Source organism: Balaenoptera acutorostrata, chromosome 12 (genome assembly GCF_949987535.1).
Source record: "Balaenoptera acutorostrata chromosome 12, mBalAcu1.1, whole genome shotgun sequence".
In the NCBI taxonomy this organism is placed as follows: domain Eukaryota; kingdom Metazoa; phylum Chordata; class Mammalia; order Artiodactyla; family Balaenopteridae; genus Balaenoptera; species Balaenoptera acutorostrata.
The window spans coordinates 83,002,542-83,016,581 of NC_080075.1; the positions used below are offsets into that span (position 1 = coordinate 83,002,542).

General features: G+C 36.4%; 1 protein-coding gene across 1 annotated transcript in view; it reads left to right on the plus strand.

Annotated features, from left to right (window-relative positions):
• Nucleotides 1-14,040, plus strand: part of NBAS (NBAS subunit of NRZ tethering complex) — a 345,265-nt gene that overhangs the window by 57,905 nt on the left and 273,320 nt on the right. Inside the window, exons 11-12 of the mRNA XM_007183498.2 lie at nt 1,101-1,169; nt 12,121-12,249. Of these exons, the coding sequence (XP_007183560.2) occupies nt 1,101-1,169; nt 12,121-12,249 (198 nt within the window). The remainder of the gene's footprint in view (nt 1-1,100; nt 1,170-12,120; nt 12,250-14,040) is intronic.

Below are 14,040 nucleotides of genomic sequence, written 5' to 3' on the forward strand. Positions count from 1 at the left end.
AGGTCCAAGACATTTTCATCACCCCAAAGGGAAACACCAAACCCATTAAACAGTCACTCCCTTTTGTTCCCTCACCTCAGCTCCTGGCAATCACTGGTCTGCTTTCTGTTTCTGTGGATTTACCTGTTTTGAAAATTTCATATAAATGGAATCATACAATATGAGACTTTTGTATCTGGCTTCTCTCATTTAGCAACATATTTTTGAGGTTCATCCAAATTTTAGTGTGCGTCAGTACTTCATTCCTTTTTATGACTGAATAATATTCCGTTGTATGGATATACTGCCTTTTGTTTATCCATTCTTTAGTTAGTGGACATTTGAGTTGTTTCTATTTTTTAGCTATTATGAATAATGTTGCTATGAACATTTGTGTGTACAGGTATTTGTTTGAACACCTGTTTTCAGTTCTTTTGGGTATATACTTAGGATGGAATTTCTGGGTCATATGGTAATTCCGTTTAACTTTTGAACAACCACCAGACTGTTTTCCACAGTGGCTGTACCATTTTATGTTCCTGCCAGCAATGTACCAGTGTTCCAAATTCTCTACAACTTCAACAATGCTTATTTTCCATTTCTAAAAAATTATACACATCTCTCCCTCTTGCTTTAAGTATATTTCTTAAATCTAGAGACAAAAATAGTCTTGTTTTATTATTTCAAATACTTGTTTCTAAGTGATATTTTTTCTGGTATTTTTCAAGTATGGGATCAATTTCTTCATGAATGAAATTTCTGTTGGGAGTATTGACCTTTTCCATAGTGATGCTAGGATAAAATGGTAACCTGGGCCAGCCTCATTTGAGAAGAGCCACTCATTAGATTCTAATTTGCATAGATTGTACTAGACTTGTTACATATGTATTTAAAAATACATTTGATTATGGGTACATTCTGTAAGATTTGTCACTTGTTGGATTTTTTTCCCCAAACAAAAACAAAATCTCACCAAGATTTCTGATACTTATTCATGATTTTCTTAACCATTTCTTAAAATACTAGATATGCTGTAGTTTTCATTTCATGATGAAAGGCCTTTAAACAAAGAGGAAGCCTTCCATTGATCTTTTTTTTTGTGATGTGTGTCTATTTTGTAGGTACCAAAGACCCTGGGATTATTAAGGATGTTAAGTGGCAAGTTTTACAGTCGCCAGGGGCAAGAACAGGTAATACAAATGGGCTTAACCTTACAAAACATTTTCACCAGGGTCCCCTTAAGGACAGAGTTGAATGAATCTTGAATATTATAGATTTCCATCTGAATTTGCTCTTAATTATACATTACAGGGGTGTATGCATTAATAAGAATTCATGGAGCTGTTCACTGAAGATTTATGCATTTTACTATATATATCATTCTTATCTCAGTAAAGAAAATTTAAAAAAAAATTAATGAATCTAGTCCTCTTGGATCTGGGGATATAGCCCAAAGAAGTCTCCTGGAATCATTATATATCTTTGAAATTTCTTATTTTATCTTGTGAATTTTTGTATCCTTGTCCATAACATATCCCTTATGTTTGTTGGTTTTAAAATAAAAAAAGATTCCTTCCTAAATCTGAGATTATTGATGTTTCAAGAGGATGAGCCACATTGATCCTGGGCTTAACTGTTTTGTTCTTCAATAGGAGAAACATGGATCCATGGCAAAGATGCTTGGCAGTTTCATCCTGAATATACCGATATGCTTTGGCACTCTCTCTGAGGGAGATGGGTATAGTCATTCCGTCTACATGGCTCTCACAAGAGTCTTGACATACATGGGGCTTCAGATCATACTCCTTCCTGTTTTGGGGGGAATCAAACAAATTAATTTTCGTTTCTTCAATTTCTTAACTAAGGGAAATTGTAAGAAATATGGAAATTGTAAGAAATAGAACACGTATTCTCTTGCTGCATTTGTATTTAATATATTTAAAATTTTGAGTTCTAGTTATTTCTGTGCCCTTGACTTCAACTAATTCACGTCTTCTGGGTTGGTTTGGCATTCTGTCTGTAGAATTAAGCAATAACACTACTCTTTATGTCTGGAAAGTCACTTTCAGTTTTAATCCCTTGTATGTTTACGGTTTTCCAGTTAGCATTCTCTTTAGTCATTTCAAGCAGTTTGTCTTCATTTTGCAGGTGAAGAACCATAAGCAAGACTAAATGCCTTGGCCTCTGCCATGTACTTTGTTCTTTCTAATTTACTGTGTTGCCTCTGTTGCTCTTTCTGTTACCATAATAGTGCATGAGAGCTTTACTTTGTTTTCCTCCCTGGATCCTTTCCCATTCTCTTTAATTCCATCTAAATAATAACTCTATCTTTAACAAATTTTAAAGGGTTCATTTTTTAATTCTTTTGATGATAATTAAGTAATTATGTGGAGTTTCAGCATTTATTTATTCTTTTAGTCAGTCAGCAGGCACGCACTTTGAGCCAGCCATGGTGTTAGAGCTGAGAATAAATAGATGAATAAAATGCAGTGTGCTTCCTCAAGGAGCCCTCAGTGTAGTGCGGGAGTCAGATGTAGAAGCAGCTGTAGAACAGGACAGTATGACACGTTTCATAACCTGTCCTGTAATATAATATGAAGCGCCGTTGAGGTGCAGGGAGGGACCATTGAACTCTGGAGGTGATACTTGATTTGGAAGTGAGTAAGAGTTCCTCAGGCGGATAGGGGAAGGCTGGTTGTTTCCAGCCCGGGAGCAGCATGTGCAAAGTCCCGGAAGTGTCGCAGAACACTGCAGAACGCTCCACTCTGCTGTGGGGTAGGATCCATGGTCTCTTATTGTTTGTGTTCCGTAGTTATTTTATTGGGACCAACATAGTTGTATTATGTTTAGAACAAGAATTATTTAGGGATTGATATATTGTTACATGACTTTCCTTTGTACCATATCCTTTACATATTAAATGCTGTGTTTATTAGTTGATTTGGTATATTAATAGGCAAATGTAACTCTCTTCAATCAGTATAAAATGTCCATCTTCTTTCTACTCTTTCTTACCTCCTAGGAACTCCAGATTCATGTTACCTTGCCTCCTGCTATTGGTTATTCTTTTGTGTGGAACTCAGCTCTTTCTTGTTTTTATCGGTATCCTCTATGATTGAACAGAAGGAGGGAGAAGGTAGCAACTAATTTCCTTACATTTTGATCCTTCTTTTTGACACCTTGTACTGGAATCCTTAACTGTTTGGAGTTTTTAAAAAGACTTTATGAAAGTAGTACTCTAAAATCAGGGCCTTTCAGTAAATATCTGAATGTTATATGAGTATCCTGTTTGTATTCAGTGGTCCCTAGCCCAGAAATAATTATGGGGTATAGATTTTTAGCACCATCGTTTTAGACCTGACAGGTCTCATAGAGATTATCTAATAATTCCTTATTATTGTGAATACTTTCTAGCTTATAAGTCCTTTTGCATCATCTCAGAGGAAGTTTGCATTAATGGCATTATGATGCCTATTTTATTGATGAAGAAATTAAAGCCTCAAGAGAAATGGCTTTCCCAAACTCACCTACCTAGATAGTGTCAGAGATGGGTTTGGTCTTGAGTTGGCTCTTGATCTAGTACTTTTTTTCACTACCTCTTGTTGGCTTTTGTCTAAACCCTTAGTTGGACAACTGAAGAAGCAAAAGCCAAGATATGTTGTACTTAAAAGTAGCCCAAGTTAAAAATTACCTATTATCTCAGAAAGAATGATCTTTTTTACTACTCAAGTTTGGCAGCAATTCTGTTTCTCTTTTAAAATGTGTTATCTCTTAACTACTGATATTTTTTAAAGAGGAACTGCTTTCCTGTATAGTAACCACATGGTTAATATTTAGTTCATTTTGTTCTGTTCACTTGTCAGACTATAAAGTAGCAACACTGATTGGATAGTATTAGAGGGAATATATATAAAATAGCTAAGGCAGTGATTGCTACCTTGCAGGCGCATGATGAATGATAGTGGTGGCTGCTCTTCTGATCTGTTAATTTCTTTGTATCCGTAATCAAGGAGCCAATAATTAGTAGTCTGTGGGTCCTTTTTAATTGTGGTTTAGTATACCCCAAATTTACATAATTCAAAATAATCAACTGCTGGTTGTCTGGGATAAATTATCTTTTGAAGAGTATATGAATAATCAAAATTATTTGTTTTCTTTTGAGCTTCTTTTGTCACCAGAAAGTTTAACTTTAGTTTTTATTTATTTAAAAAAATTTTTTGAAGTATAGTTGATTTACAATCTTGTGTTAATTTCTGCTATAGAGCAAAGTGACTCAGTTATATGTATATGTATTTTCTTTTTCATATTCTTTTCCATTATGGTTTATCACAGGATATTGAATATAGTTCCCTGTGCTATACAGTAGGACCTTGTTGTTTATCCATCCTATGTGTAATAGTTTGCTTCTGCTAATCCTGAACTCCCCATCCTTCCTTCCTCCAGAAAGTTTAAATTTAAATCTTTTCCTTTATGCTTTGGGCTTTGAGGTCTTACGAAGTTCTTTCACATGCTGATATTGTAAAGGTGTTCTGTGTTTTCTTTTAACAGTTTCATGGTTTTGCTTTTCACCTGTAAGTTTTCAATCCATCTTGAATTTCTTTTTGTTGGATATAGTAGGAATCTAATTTATAATATGCTCTATGTGGCTAGTACCATTAATTCAGTGCTGTATTCTTTCCCAACTAATTTATATAATGCCGTAATTTATATACTGCCACCATAATTTATATAATGTCTCTCAGGACAGACATTTACAGAGGGTACATTGTAGCTCTGTTTCTCTGCTCTCTTTTCTGTTTCATTGGTGTACATGTCTATTCTCATGCCAATATCTCACAGTTTTAATAAACTAAAGTTTTATAATTAAAAAATAATTTTTTTGACAAGGGTATTAGCTTGGAAACTTTTTTTTTTCTCCAAAGGGTTTTTTATTTCCTTCATACTTTTGCAGTTTTCCCCTCGTCAGGTTGTTAACCAGGCTTTTGAGGATGATTTTCTTTTGATTTTGAAAATAGATTTCTGTTTATTCTTTGGGGTCAGACTTCTAAACTTCAGTGGGTTAGAACACCTACTGAATACCTTGAGGGCAGGGGTTTATGTTTGTTTTTTTCACTGCAGGTTCCCCAGAGTATAAAACAGTGCCTGGCATGTACTTATGTATTATTGAATATGTATTATTCAGAAAATAATTGTCGAGTGTTGGAAGAGCAGTACTTACAAATTCACCTTTGATTGAGCTGAGTTTTTTTTTCCTTTAACCGTATGTAGTAATTTAGAACATTTTGAATGTGTGCACTAGAATTCAGTACTTTGATTTTACTATAGCTTGTACATTTGAAAAGTATAATGAAATTGGAAATCGCTCATTTTTAATTGTCCTATATAGATGATAGGCAGTTGAAGAAAGTGAGGCAATTTAAACTAATCTCAGTACAAAGGTCTGATATTTAACATTTAAAAAAATCTCTCTTTTAGAAAGGACAGTTGAAAAGTTTTATTGCAGTGTTTGAGAGAAGACACAGTTCCTACGCCAAATATTGCTCCAGTAGTAGAAGGCTTTAATTAGTTTTTTTTTTTTTTTTTTTTAATTTTATTTATTATTTATTTATTTATTTTTGGCTGTGCTGGGTCTTCGGTTCGTGCGAGGGCTTTCTCTAGTTGCGGCAAGTGGGGGCCACTCTTCATCGCGGTGCGGGGACCGCTCTTCATCGCGGTGCGCGGGCCTTTCACTATCGCGGCCCCTCCCGTTGCGGGGCACAGGCTCCAGACGCGCAGGCTCAGCAGCTGTGGCTCACGGGCCCAGCTGCTCCGTGGCATGTGGGATCTTCCCAGACCAGGGCTCGAACCCGTGTCTCCTGCATTAGCAGGCAGATTCTCAACCACTGCGCCACCAGGGAAGCCCTTTAATTAGTTTTTAATTAACACAAGATCAAATGGACAATTGAGCTAGTGTTTTCGTGTAAATGAGAAGTAGAAGTTAAAATAATGTTCACATTATTAATTTCAGTAGTATTTTGTTAGTATTACATTGCTACACAAAAGACTCAATGAAGTAAGGGAAGATATCTTTTGGAAAGTTTTAGGAAGGGATTTGAGATGAGGAGGTAAATAGGAGAATTGACAGTGAAGTTAATTAAAAGGGCCGTAAATGAATGACTAATGTAAGAAGACAGTTTGCTGTGCAAAAAGATCTTTGTCAAGTCCTCTTCCTGTGCCCCATGCTGTCTACCCAGGGATGCTAACTCACCAAGTAATCATTTAGCTAGACTACCTTTTAATGAAGTTAAAACCTTATGGCGTAAATCGAAGCAGGTGGTAAGTGATAGTCACTGTTTTCTTTTTCTTTTCTTCACCTTTATTGAGATATAATTTACAAATGAAATTGTAAGATAGTTAAATTGATGATTTGATATAGGTACCTATACACTGTGAAAGGATTTTCCCCCATTGAGTTAATTAACGTGCATCGCCTCACATATTTACTTTTTGTGTCTGTGTATATGTGTGAGAACATTTAAATCCTACTCTTAACAAATTTCAATTATACAATACAGTGTTATCACCTGTAGTTACCAATGTCATACGTTAGATCCTCAGACTTTATTCATCGTATAACTGAAAGTTTGTACCCTTTCACCAACCTCTCCCTGTTCTTCCAACCCCCAGCCCCTGGTAGGCAAACACTGTTCTACTCACTGTTTTTATGATTTTGACTTCTTTTTTTTTTTTAAGATTCTATGTATAAGTGATATCGTGTAGTATTTGTCTTTTTGTATCTGGCTTATTTCACTTATCAAAATGCCCTCCAGTTTCATTCATGTTTTCGCAAATGACAGGATTTCCTTCTTTTTAAAGGCTGAATAATATTCCATTGTGTGTGTGTATTCCATACCTTGGCTATTGTGAGTAATGCTGCAGTGAACTTGGGAGTGCAGGTATCTCTTTGAGATAATGTTTTCATTTCCTTTGGAAATATGCCCAGAATTGGGATTGCTGGATGTTGTGGTAGTTCTATTTTTAATTTCTTGAGGAAACTCCATTCTGTTTCTCATGGTGACTATACCAGTTTACATTCTTACCAACAGTGTACAAGGGTTCCCTTTTCTCTATGTTCTCACCAGTGTTTATCATCTCTTGTCTCTTTTATAATAGCCATCCTAACAGTCGTGAGATGATATATCGTTGTTTTTGATTTGCATTTCCCTGATGATTAGTGATGTGGAGCAACTTTTCATGTACCTGTTGGCCATTTGTGTGTCTTCTTTGGAAAAATGTCTATTTAGATTCATTGCCCATTGTTAAATTGGATTATTTGTCTTTTGCTATTGAGTTGTATGAGTTTCTTGTATATTTTGGATATTAACCCCTTCTTGGTTATATGGTTTGCAGATATTTTCTCCCATTCTATAGGTTGCCTTTTCATTTTGCTGATAGTTTCCTTTGCTATGTAGAAGCTTTTTATATTGATGTATTCCCACTTGTTTTTGCTTTTGTTGCCTTTGCCTTGATGGCAAATCCAAGAAAATCATTGCCAAGACCAATGTCAAGAAGTTTACCCAGTTCCATACTTTCTCCAGAAGTTTTACAATTTCAGGTCTTATGTTCAAGTATTTCATCCATTTAGAGTTGACTTTTGTATATGGTGTAAATTAGGGGTCCATTTCATTCTTTTGCATGTGGCTATCCAGTTTTTCCAATATCATTTATTGAAGAGACTGTTTTCCCCATTGTGTATTCTTGGTGCCTTTGTTGTAAATTAATGGACCATATATGCTTGAGTTTATTTCTGGCCTCTCTATTCTGTTCCATTGACCTATGTATCTGTTTTTAATGCCAAGACCATACTGTTTTGATTATTATAGCTTTGTAATATAGTTTGAAACCTGGATGTATAATGCCTCTAGGTTTGTTCTTCTTTTTCAAGATTGCTTTGACTACTTGGGTCTTTTGTGGTACCATGCAAATTTTAGGATTGTTTTTTCTATTTCTGTAAAAAATGCCACTGGAATTTTGATAGAGGTTGCATTGAATCTGTAGATCACTTTGGGTAGTATGGATATTTTAGCAATAGCAATTCTTCCAATTCATGAATATGGAATTTCTTTCCATTTATTTGTGTCTTCTTCAATTTCTTTCATTAATGTTTTATAGTTTTCAGTGTATATCTCTCTCACTTCCTTGGTTAAATTTATTCCTAAGTATTTTACTCTTTTTGATGCTATTGTAAATCAGATTGTTTTCTTAATTTCTCTTTCCTAGAGTTCACTGTTATTGTATAGAAAAGCAACTGAACTTTGTATGTTGATTTTGTATCCTGCAATTTTACAAATTTATCTATTCTAACAGTTTTTTGGTGGAGTCATTAGGGCTTTCTATGCATAATATCATGTGATCTGCAAACAGAACCAATCTTACTTCTTCCTTTCCAATTTGTGTGCCTTTTCTTTTTCTTGCCTAATTGCTCTGGCTAAGACTTTCTGTACCATGTTGAATAAAAATGGCAAGAGTGGGCATCCTTGTCTTGTTCCTCATCTTGGAGCTTTCTGCTTTTCCCTGCCAAGTTCTGTATTCTTGACCAACATTCCAACTGTTGAAATGATGATTAAAATGAAAATGGCATTCGTAGTTGAGAAATGTGAAAGAAATTCACAGACACATTTTAACCAAAGTGAAAATTACAGCTACACCTAAATTTTATTGCCTTTACAACTACTTAATTCAAATGGAGGAGAAGAGAACAAGATTGTAATTCACTTATGCTGAGAAATCGTAATACAATATGAGGGGTTATGGTTTGAATGTTAGAAGTTTACTTTTATTGTGATGTACAGTTGATTGAAAAGCCATTCCCTCCTATTTCCAAAGCATACACTCCTGAATTCTCTTCCTTGCCAACCAATAGGCATTCAGGTTTCCAAATACTGCAGACCCTGCTTACAGAATTTAGCATGGATTTTCTAACTGTGGCTTTACATCTTGTGTCACAGTTACTGTCAGGATAATAAATTACTTTCTGGGCCAGAAATACCCTGCATGCTATAGATAATTCAGAAAAGTTTCTACAAATAAGAAGCAGAGTTTATATTTCAGAAGGAAATCACTGTGTTTCTAAAGTAACATAGGTGACTTGTCTGTGTCATCAGCTGGCTACAATTCAGTTGCTGCTAATAACCATATCTTCTTACTGTGCATATTTATGAAAGTTAAACAGATAACTTGGGACTTGAAAGAAATGTACACTTAATGTGTATGCATGTAATGTCTGAGATTTGCTTTAAAATCCTCCTGGGCACAAAGGCCCCTGAGGGCATTGTGGTGATTGGGGAATGACATGTGAGACAAGCTTGGAATGTTGATGTTTGTTTAAGATGGTTGTTGGGCCCCTGGGTATTTATTATACTGCAATTTCTACTTTTTTGTGTGTGAGTGCAAATTTCTACAACAAAATGCTTATGGAAAGGAATGGTAAGTTTGCAGTGTGAATGTCATGGCATCAAATGAAACTAAGGGGATGAAGAAAAAAAAGCAAATGGTTAACATTTTAGTTAATGTATTTATTACTTAAGCATGGAGGAAGGATGGAAGGAAGGGAGGGAGGAATGAAAACAAAAGGAAATTTAGCATATTCACTCATTATTTCCCTGGTCATAATGCTGTTGTTAAATTATTCGCATTATTCAGTATACATTTTTTGGTTTGTTTTTTGTTGAAGAGATCGATAAACCTCCTACTTGCTTTCAAAGCACTTTTAGTGGGGTTGTTTAATGGAACGTATGGTGTACCTGCAGGTTACCGTACAGATGACACGTGACTAATTGTTCAGGTGATGAAATAGAAAGGTATACTTGGTCATAATTTCCACTGAGGAGCATGCCTGTCACTACTAGAAAGGCTTTGGCCCGGGTGAGGGCAGTGACCATGGTGCCATCAGGGGACGTGGAGGCGGGTGGAAGACTCTGCATCTGGTTCAGCCTTTGCTGCTTACACTGAATGATGATCTTGGGCACGTGTTGTAACCCTTCAGGTCTTCAGTTTCGTCATCTGAAACTCTAAAGGATGGGTGGAGAGTTTTTTTTTTTCTTAATTAATTTATTTTATTTATTTTTATTTTTGGCTGTGTTGGGTCTTCATTACCGTGCGTGGGCTTTCTCTAGTTGCCGCGAGCAGGGGCTAGTCTTCGTTGCAGTGCGCAGGCTTCTCACTGCGGTGGCTTCTTTCGTTGCGGAGCACGGGCTCTAGGCACGCAGGCTTCAGTAGTTGTGGCGCATGGGCTTCAGTAGTTGTGGCTCGCAGGCTCTAGAGCGCAGGGTCAGTCGTTGTGGCGCCCGGGCTTAGTTGCTCCACAGCATGTGGGATCTTCCTGGACCAGGGCAAAAACCCGTGTCCCCTGCCTTGGCAGGCAGATTCTTAACCACTGTGCCACCAGGGAAGTCCTGAGAGTTCTTTTAATTAATGCAAATCTATGCTTCGGAGGCACATTAATTAATGCAAATCTATGCTTCGGAGGCCCATCTTGTGCAAAACCATAGAGCTAACTGACTTTAGAGTTATGAAAGGAAGACGCCAGGTCCTTCATCTTCTACTCATTCCCCCGTCTCCATCACAGAGGAAAAGAGCTGATGTATTTGAAATTTTGCTTAAAGTGCTTTTGCTTTTATTGCTTCTCCTTCCCAGGCACTTGTATTTTAGTCTTTCTTACATTAAATTATGACACTGTGGGATAGACCTGTTACATCTGGTTAAAGTGATTTTAGTCCTCAGCGAGGAGATTAGCAGATGCTAATCTTCTTGTCTATCCACTCATGCGGCAATGTTCCTCACTTCCTGAAATTGTTCTCTTTGTTTTTGATGGCTAATGTGCCTTAGTCGTTTTCGACCTGAGGACTTAGACTCTGTCTACAAGAGGCCAGGTAGATAATATAGTGATAGATAGATAATATAGATAATAGATAGATAATAGGTAGATAATGTAGTGAATCGAGCCTGTTGTAAACTATGGTTTTTCAGTATAGTCATCTTTAGTTTTCAGTTCTGCAGCTTTTGGCCTTAATCTTGGGGCCATAATAGAGAATGATGGGGGTTTTGGCTAACTGGAAATCTTATGACCCTTTCAAGAGGACATACACTACCTAGTCCCATCTGATTATTGCCATTTGGGCCCCGTGTTGCCAGATTTTCTAAATATTCGGGAGAAATATGGTTGTGGACTGCCATTTTCTGGTCTCTTTTATTTTTTGTGGGGAAACTACCTTAGACCCTGTTCTTAATAAATGCTTGAATGGGAAATAGGTCTTTAGTTAGTGTTTTTTCAGTTCTTCTGGTTCTGTTGTAGTTGGTAGGCAGGTAACATCTCTGCTTGGATGGTTTCTCTTGTGGTGACTGAGCAAACCTGGTATCCTCATGGGGAAGGACTGAGAGATTATCTGGAGAAGTAGAACTGGGAAGGCACGTCTTTCTCTGTGTACCCGGGGTTGGCCATGTAAAGTCAGTGTGTTACAGAATGTCTCTGTTCTGTGGCAACACTTTGAATCCTCAAATTGAGTAATTTGCCAGCAGGTCTGGAATACCTTACACATGTAATGTGTTTCTTAAATTAAGGAATGCGTTTTCCTCTAGTCGGTCTTTTATTCCCATCACCATTTGGACCCTCTTTTCCTTCATCTCTCTCTTTCTCCCTCTCCGTTTCCTTCTTTTTCATAGCATGAATTTGTGGCCTGTCCATGGTATAGGATATTCCAGGCATTGTGTTCGCGTAGAATCTTGTAAAGGTTCTTGTAAAGGTGTGTACCCAAAATTCAAGAAATTCATAATTTTGTCAACATCCACTCATAAAAGATATTGAGAACTCATGGTAATCTATGTGTGATACAAAGGAATATTTTTATAATGCTCACATATTTGGGCTTTTGGTTATATGTAAATCGTAACACTATAAAGTAGATTTTAAAAAACTCCTTAACGGCAAGAGTCCCGTTTTTTATATTCTGGAGCACATTTATAGTGTTATGAAGCTGTCAGAATCCTTAGTTATGAGAGATCCTTTACAATACGGCACCCCTAAAGAGTGTTAATTCTGAAAGTTATTTCTATTTGCCTACAAGTCTCTTGCTCTGACATTAATGTAATATAATTATTGTCTAGGATGGGATCTTTAAGATGAGCCTTTCTCCGGATGGGACCCTCCTTGCAGCCATTCACTTCTCAGGAAAACTAAGCATCTGGGCCATTCCATCTCTGAAGCAGCAAGGGGAGTGGAATCAAAATGAGCAGGTGTGTCTCTTGATTATGATTATTCCTAGAATGAGTCTCGCTTAAGGGTGAGTACTGACAATACTAATTTCATTTTGATGATATTTTACGTTTTAAAATGTAGCTCACAGCTATTACTTACTGTCATCATTCCAAAGCTGTCCGATTCTTTACTTAAATTATACTATTATCAGTGTAGTAGGACAAATGAAGAACAGAGTATCTGTTCTCTGTGCTGATACGAATTTGTAGAGCAGGACACTCTGTATCCTGAGTGTCCTCTGTCCTTTGATCTCTGCATTTCCCCCTTTCTCATTGCAAAAATACAGAATGGAGATGTTAATTTTTCAGCAAAAGTTAACTAATATCAAAGATTTGAAGGGTCAGTATCGTAAAAAGGTTAGACTTCTTTCCAAATCTTGCAGTGCTAGTCATCCTGGGCTTCCTTAAGGTTGAAGGGAGTTATCTTCTCTTTACTCAAAAGGTAGATAGAGAAGATACAGAGAAAGGTAGAACTGTTCATTTTTTTAGTGTCTGGAAATAACAGGGTTTGAGAATTAAACAATTGAGTTGTTTAGTAACGGATAGTATCAATGTCTATTGTAATCTAAAATCAGGATGGGCAGGTAAGGTATAATGCTCATTTAATGCCGCGCATGTGATAGAGTGAAGATTTAAGAAAAATCTTCTCAATTAGATACAGCTTATGTTATAAATCTTTTACTCCTCTGAAGATGATTTTGCATGTCAGCACTTTGAGTGTTCTCCTTCCCTCACATCCCCATTCCACTTTCCTATAGGAGTATCCTATCACCAGCTTTGGTGGGTACTTCTGTGATTCTAAGAAAGGAGCATATTCCCTGCAAGGTCTGAATGGATCAAGGTCTTTTTATTAGCATTCTTTTGAATTTCATTTCATCAAACTGCACTATAAAAGAATTCTTAATAAGCAAACAGTATTTTGTATTTCTCAGAATAGAGGAAAAGAGAAAGGGGCTCTACATTTTCATACTCTTCACAGACTTAAATTTATTTGTTTTTGCTGTTCTTCAATTTTTTCTCTTAGACACAGTTGTAGGAAGATTCCCTCCCCCTGCCTTCCCCCGCCTCCCCAGTTCCTCACCATGTTGAATTTAATTTGGTCTCCACATCTCTGCTACTCTGTCTTACTTACTGGATCTAGATTTGTTCTTAATAGAAGAAAGAGATCCTCCTCAGTTATCAACCTCAGTAGCCAAATAGAGGGACATTCTTTCTGTCTCCTCTGAAATGAGAGCTAAGTTGACTTATATCTTCACTCTAGAAGTGGAGTGGACCAGCTCTCAAAACTGTTTTTTTTTAATGTATTCAGCTAGGCTCATCAGATAATTGATCCAGAAGGTACCGTGCATTTTTCATGGTTATCAATGTATAGTGTTAAGATACTTAGCTTTTGTTATTTGGGAAGACCCTGATGTTCTATTATATATGGGAAATTTTACATTTGAGCAAGTTTTTTCTTAAAAGGTGAACACTTTGAATATTAAAGTCATTTGGAATAGAAATATTGATCAAGTTTTGAAGCACACTTAATGTTTCATCTTGTGAGTGTCCTAGAATGTCGTACATATAGCATAAGGGCTATTAAAAAAAATTCATTAGTATGCTGTTTCGTTTTCTGAAATTCTGGATACCTTTTTTTTTTTTTTTGCTTGCAAAGATAAACTGCATCCTTTGTAGTCCTTGTTGGCATATACTTGAATTTTTAACTGGTTAGACATTTTTATCATTAGTTGCCAATCAGTTTCATTATAATTCATTACTCTTTAGCTC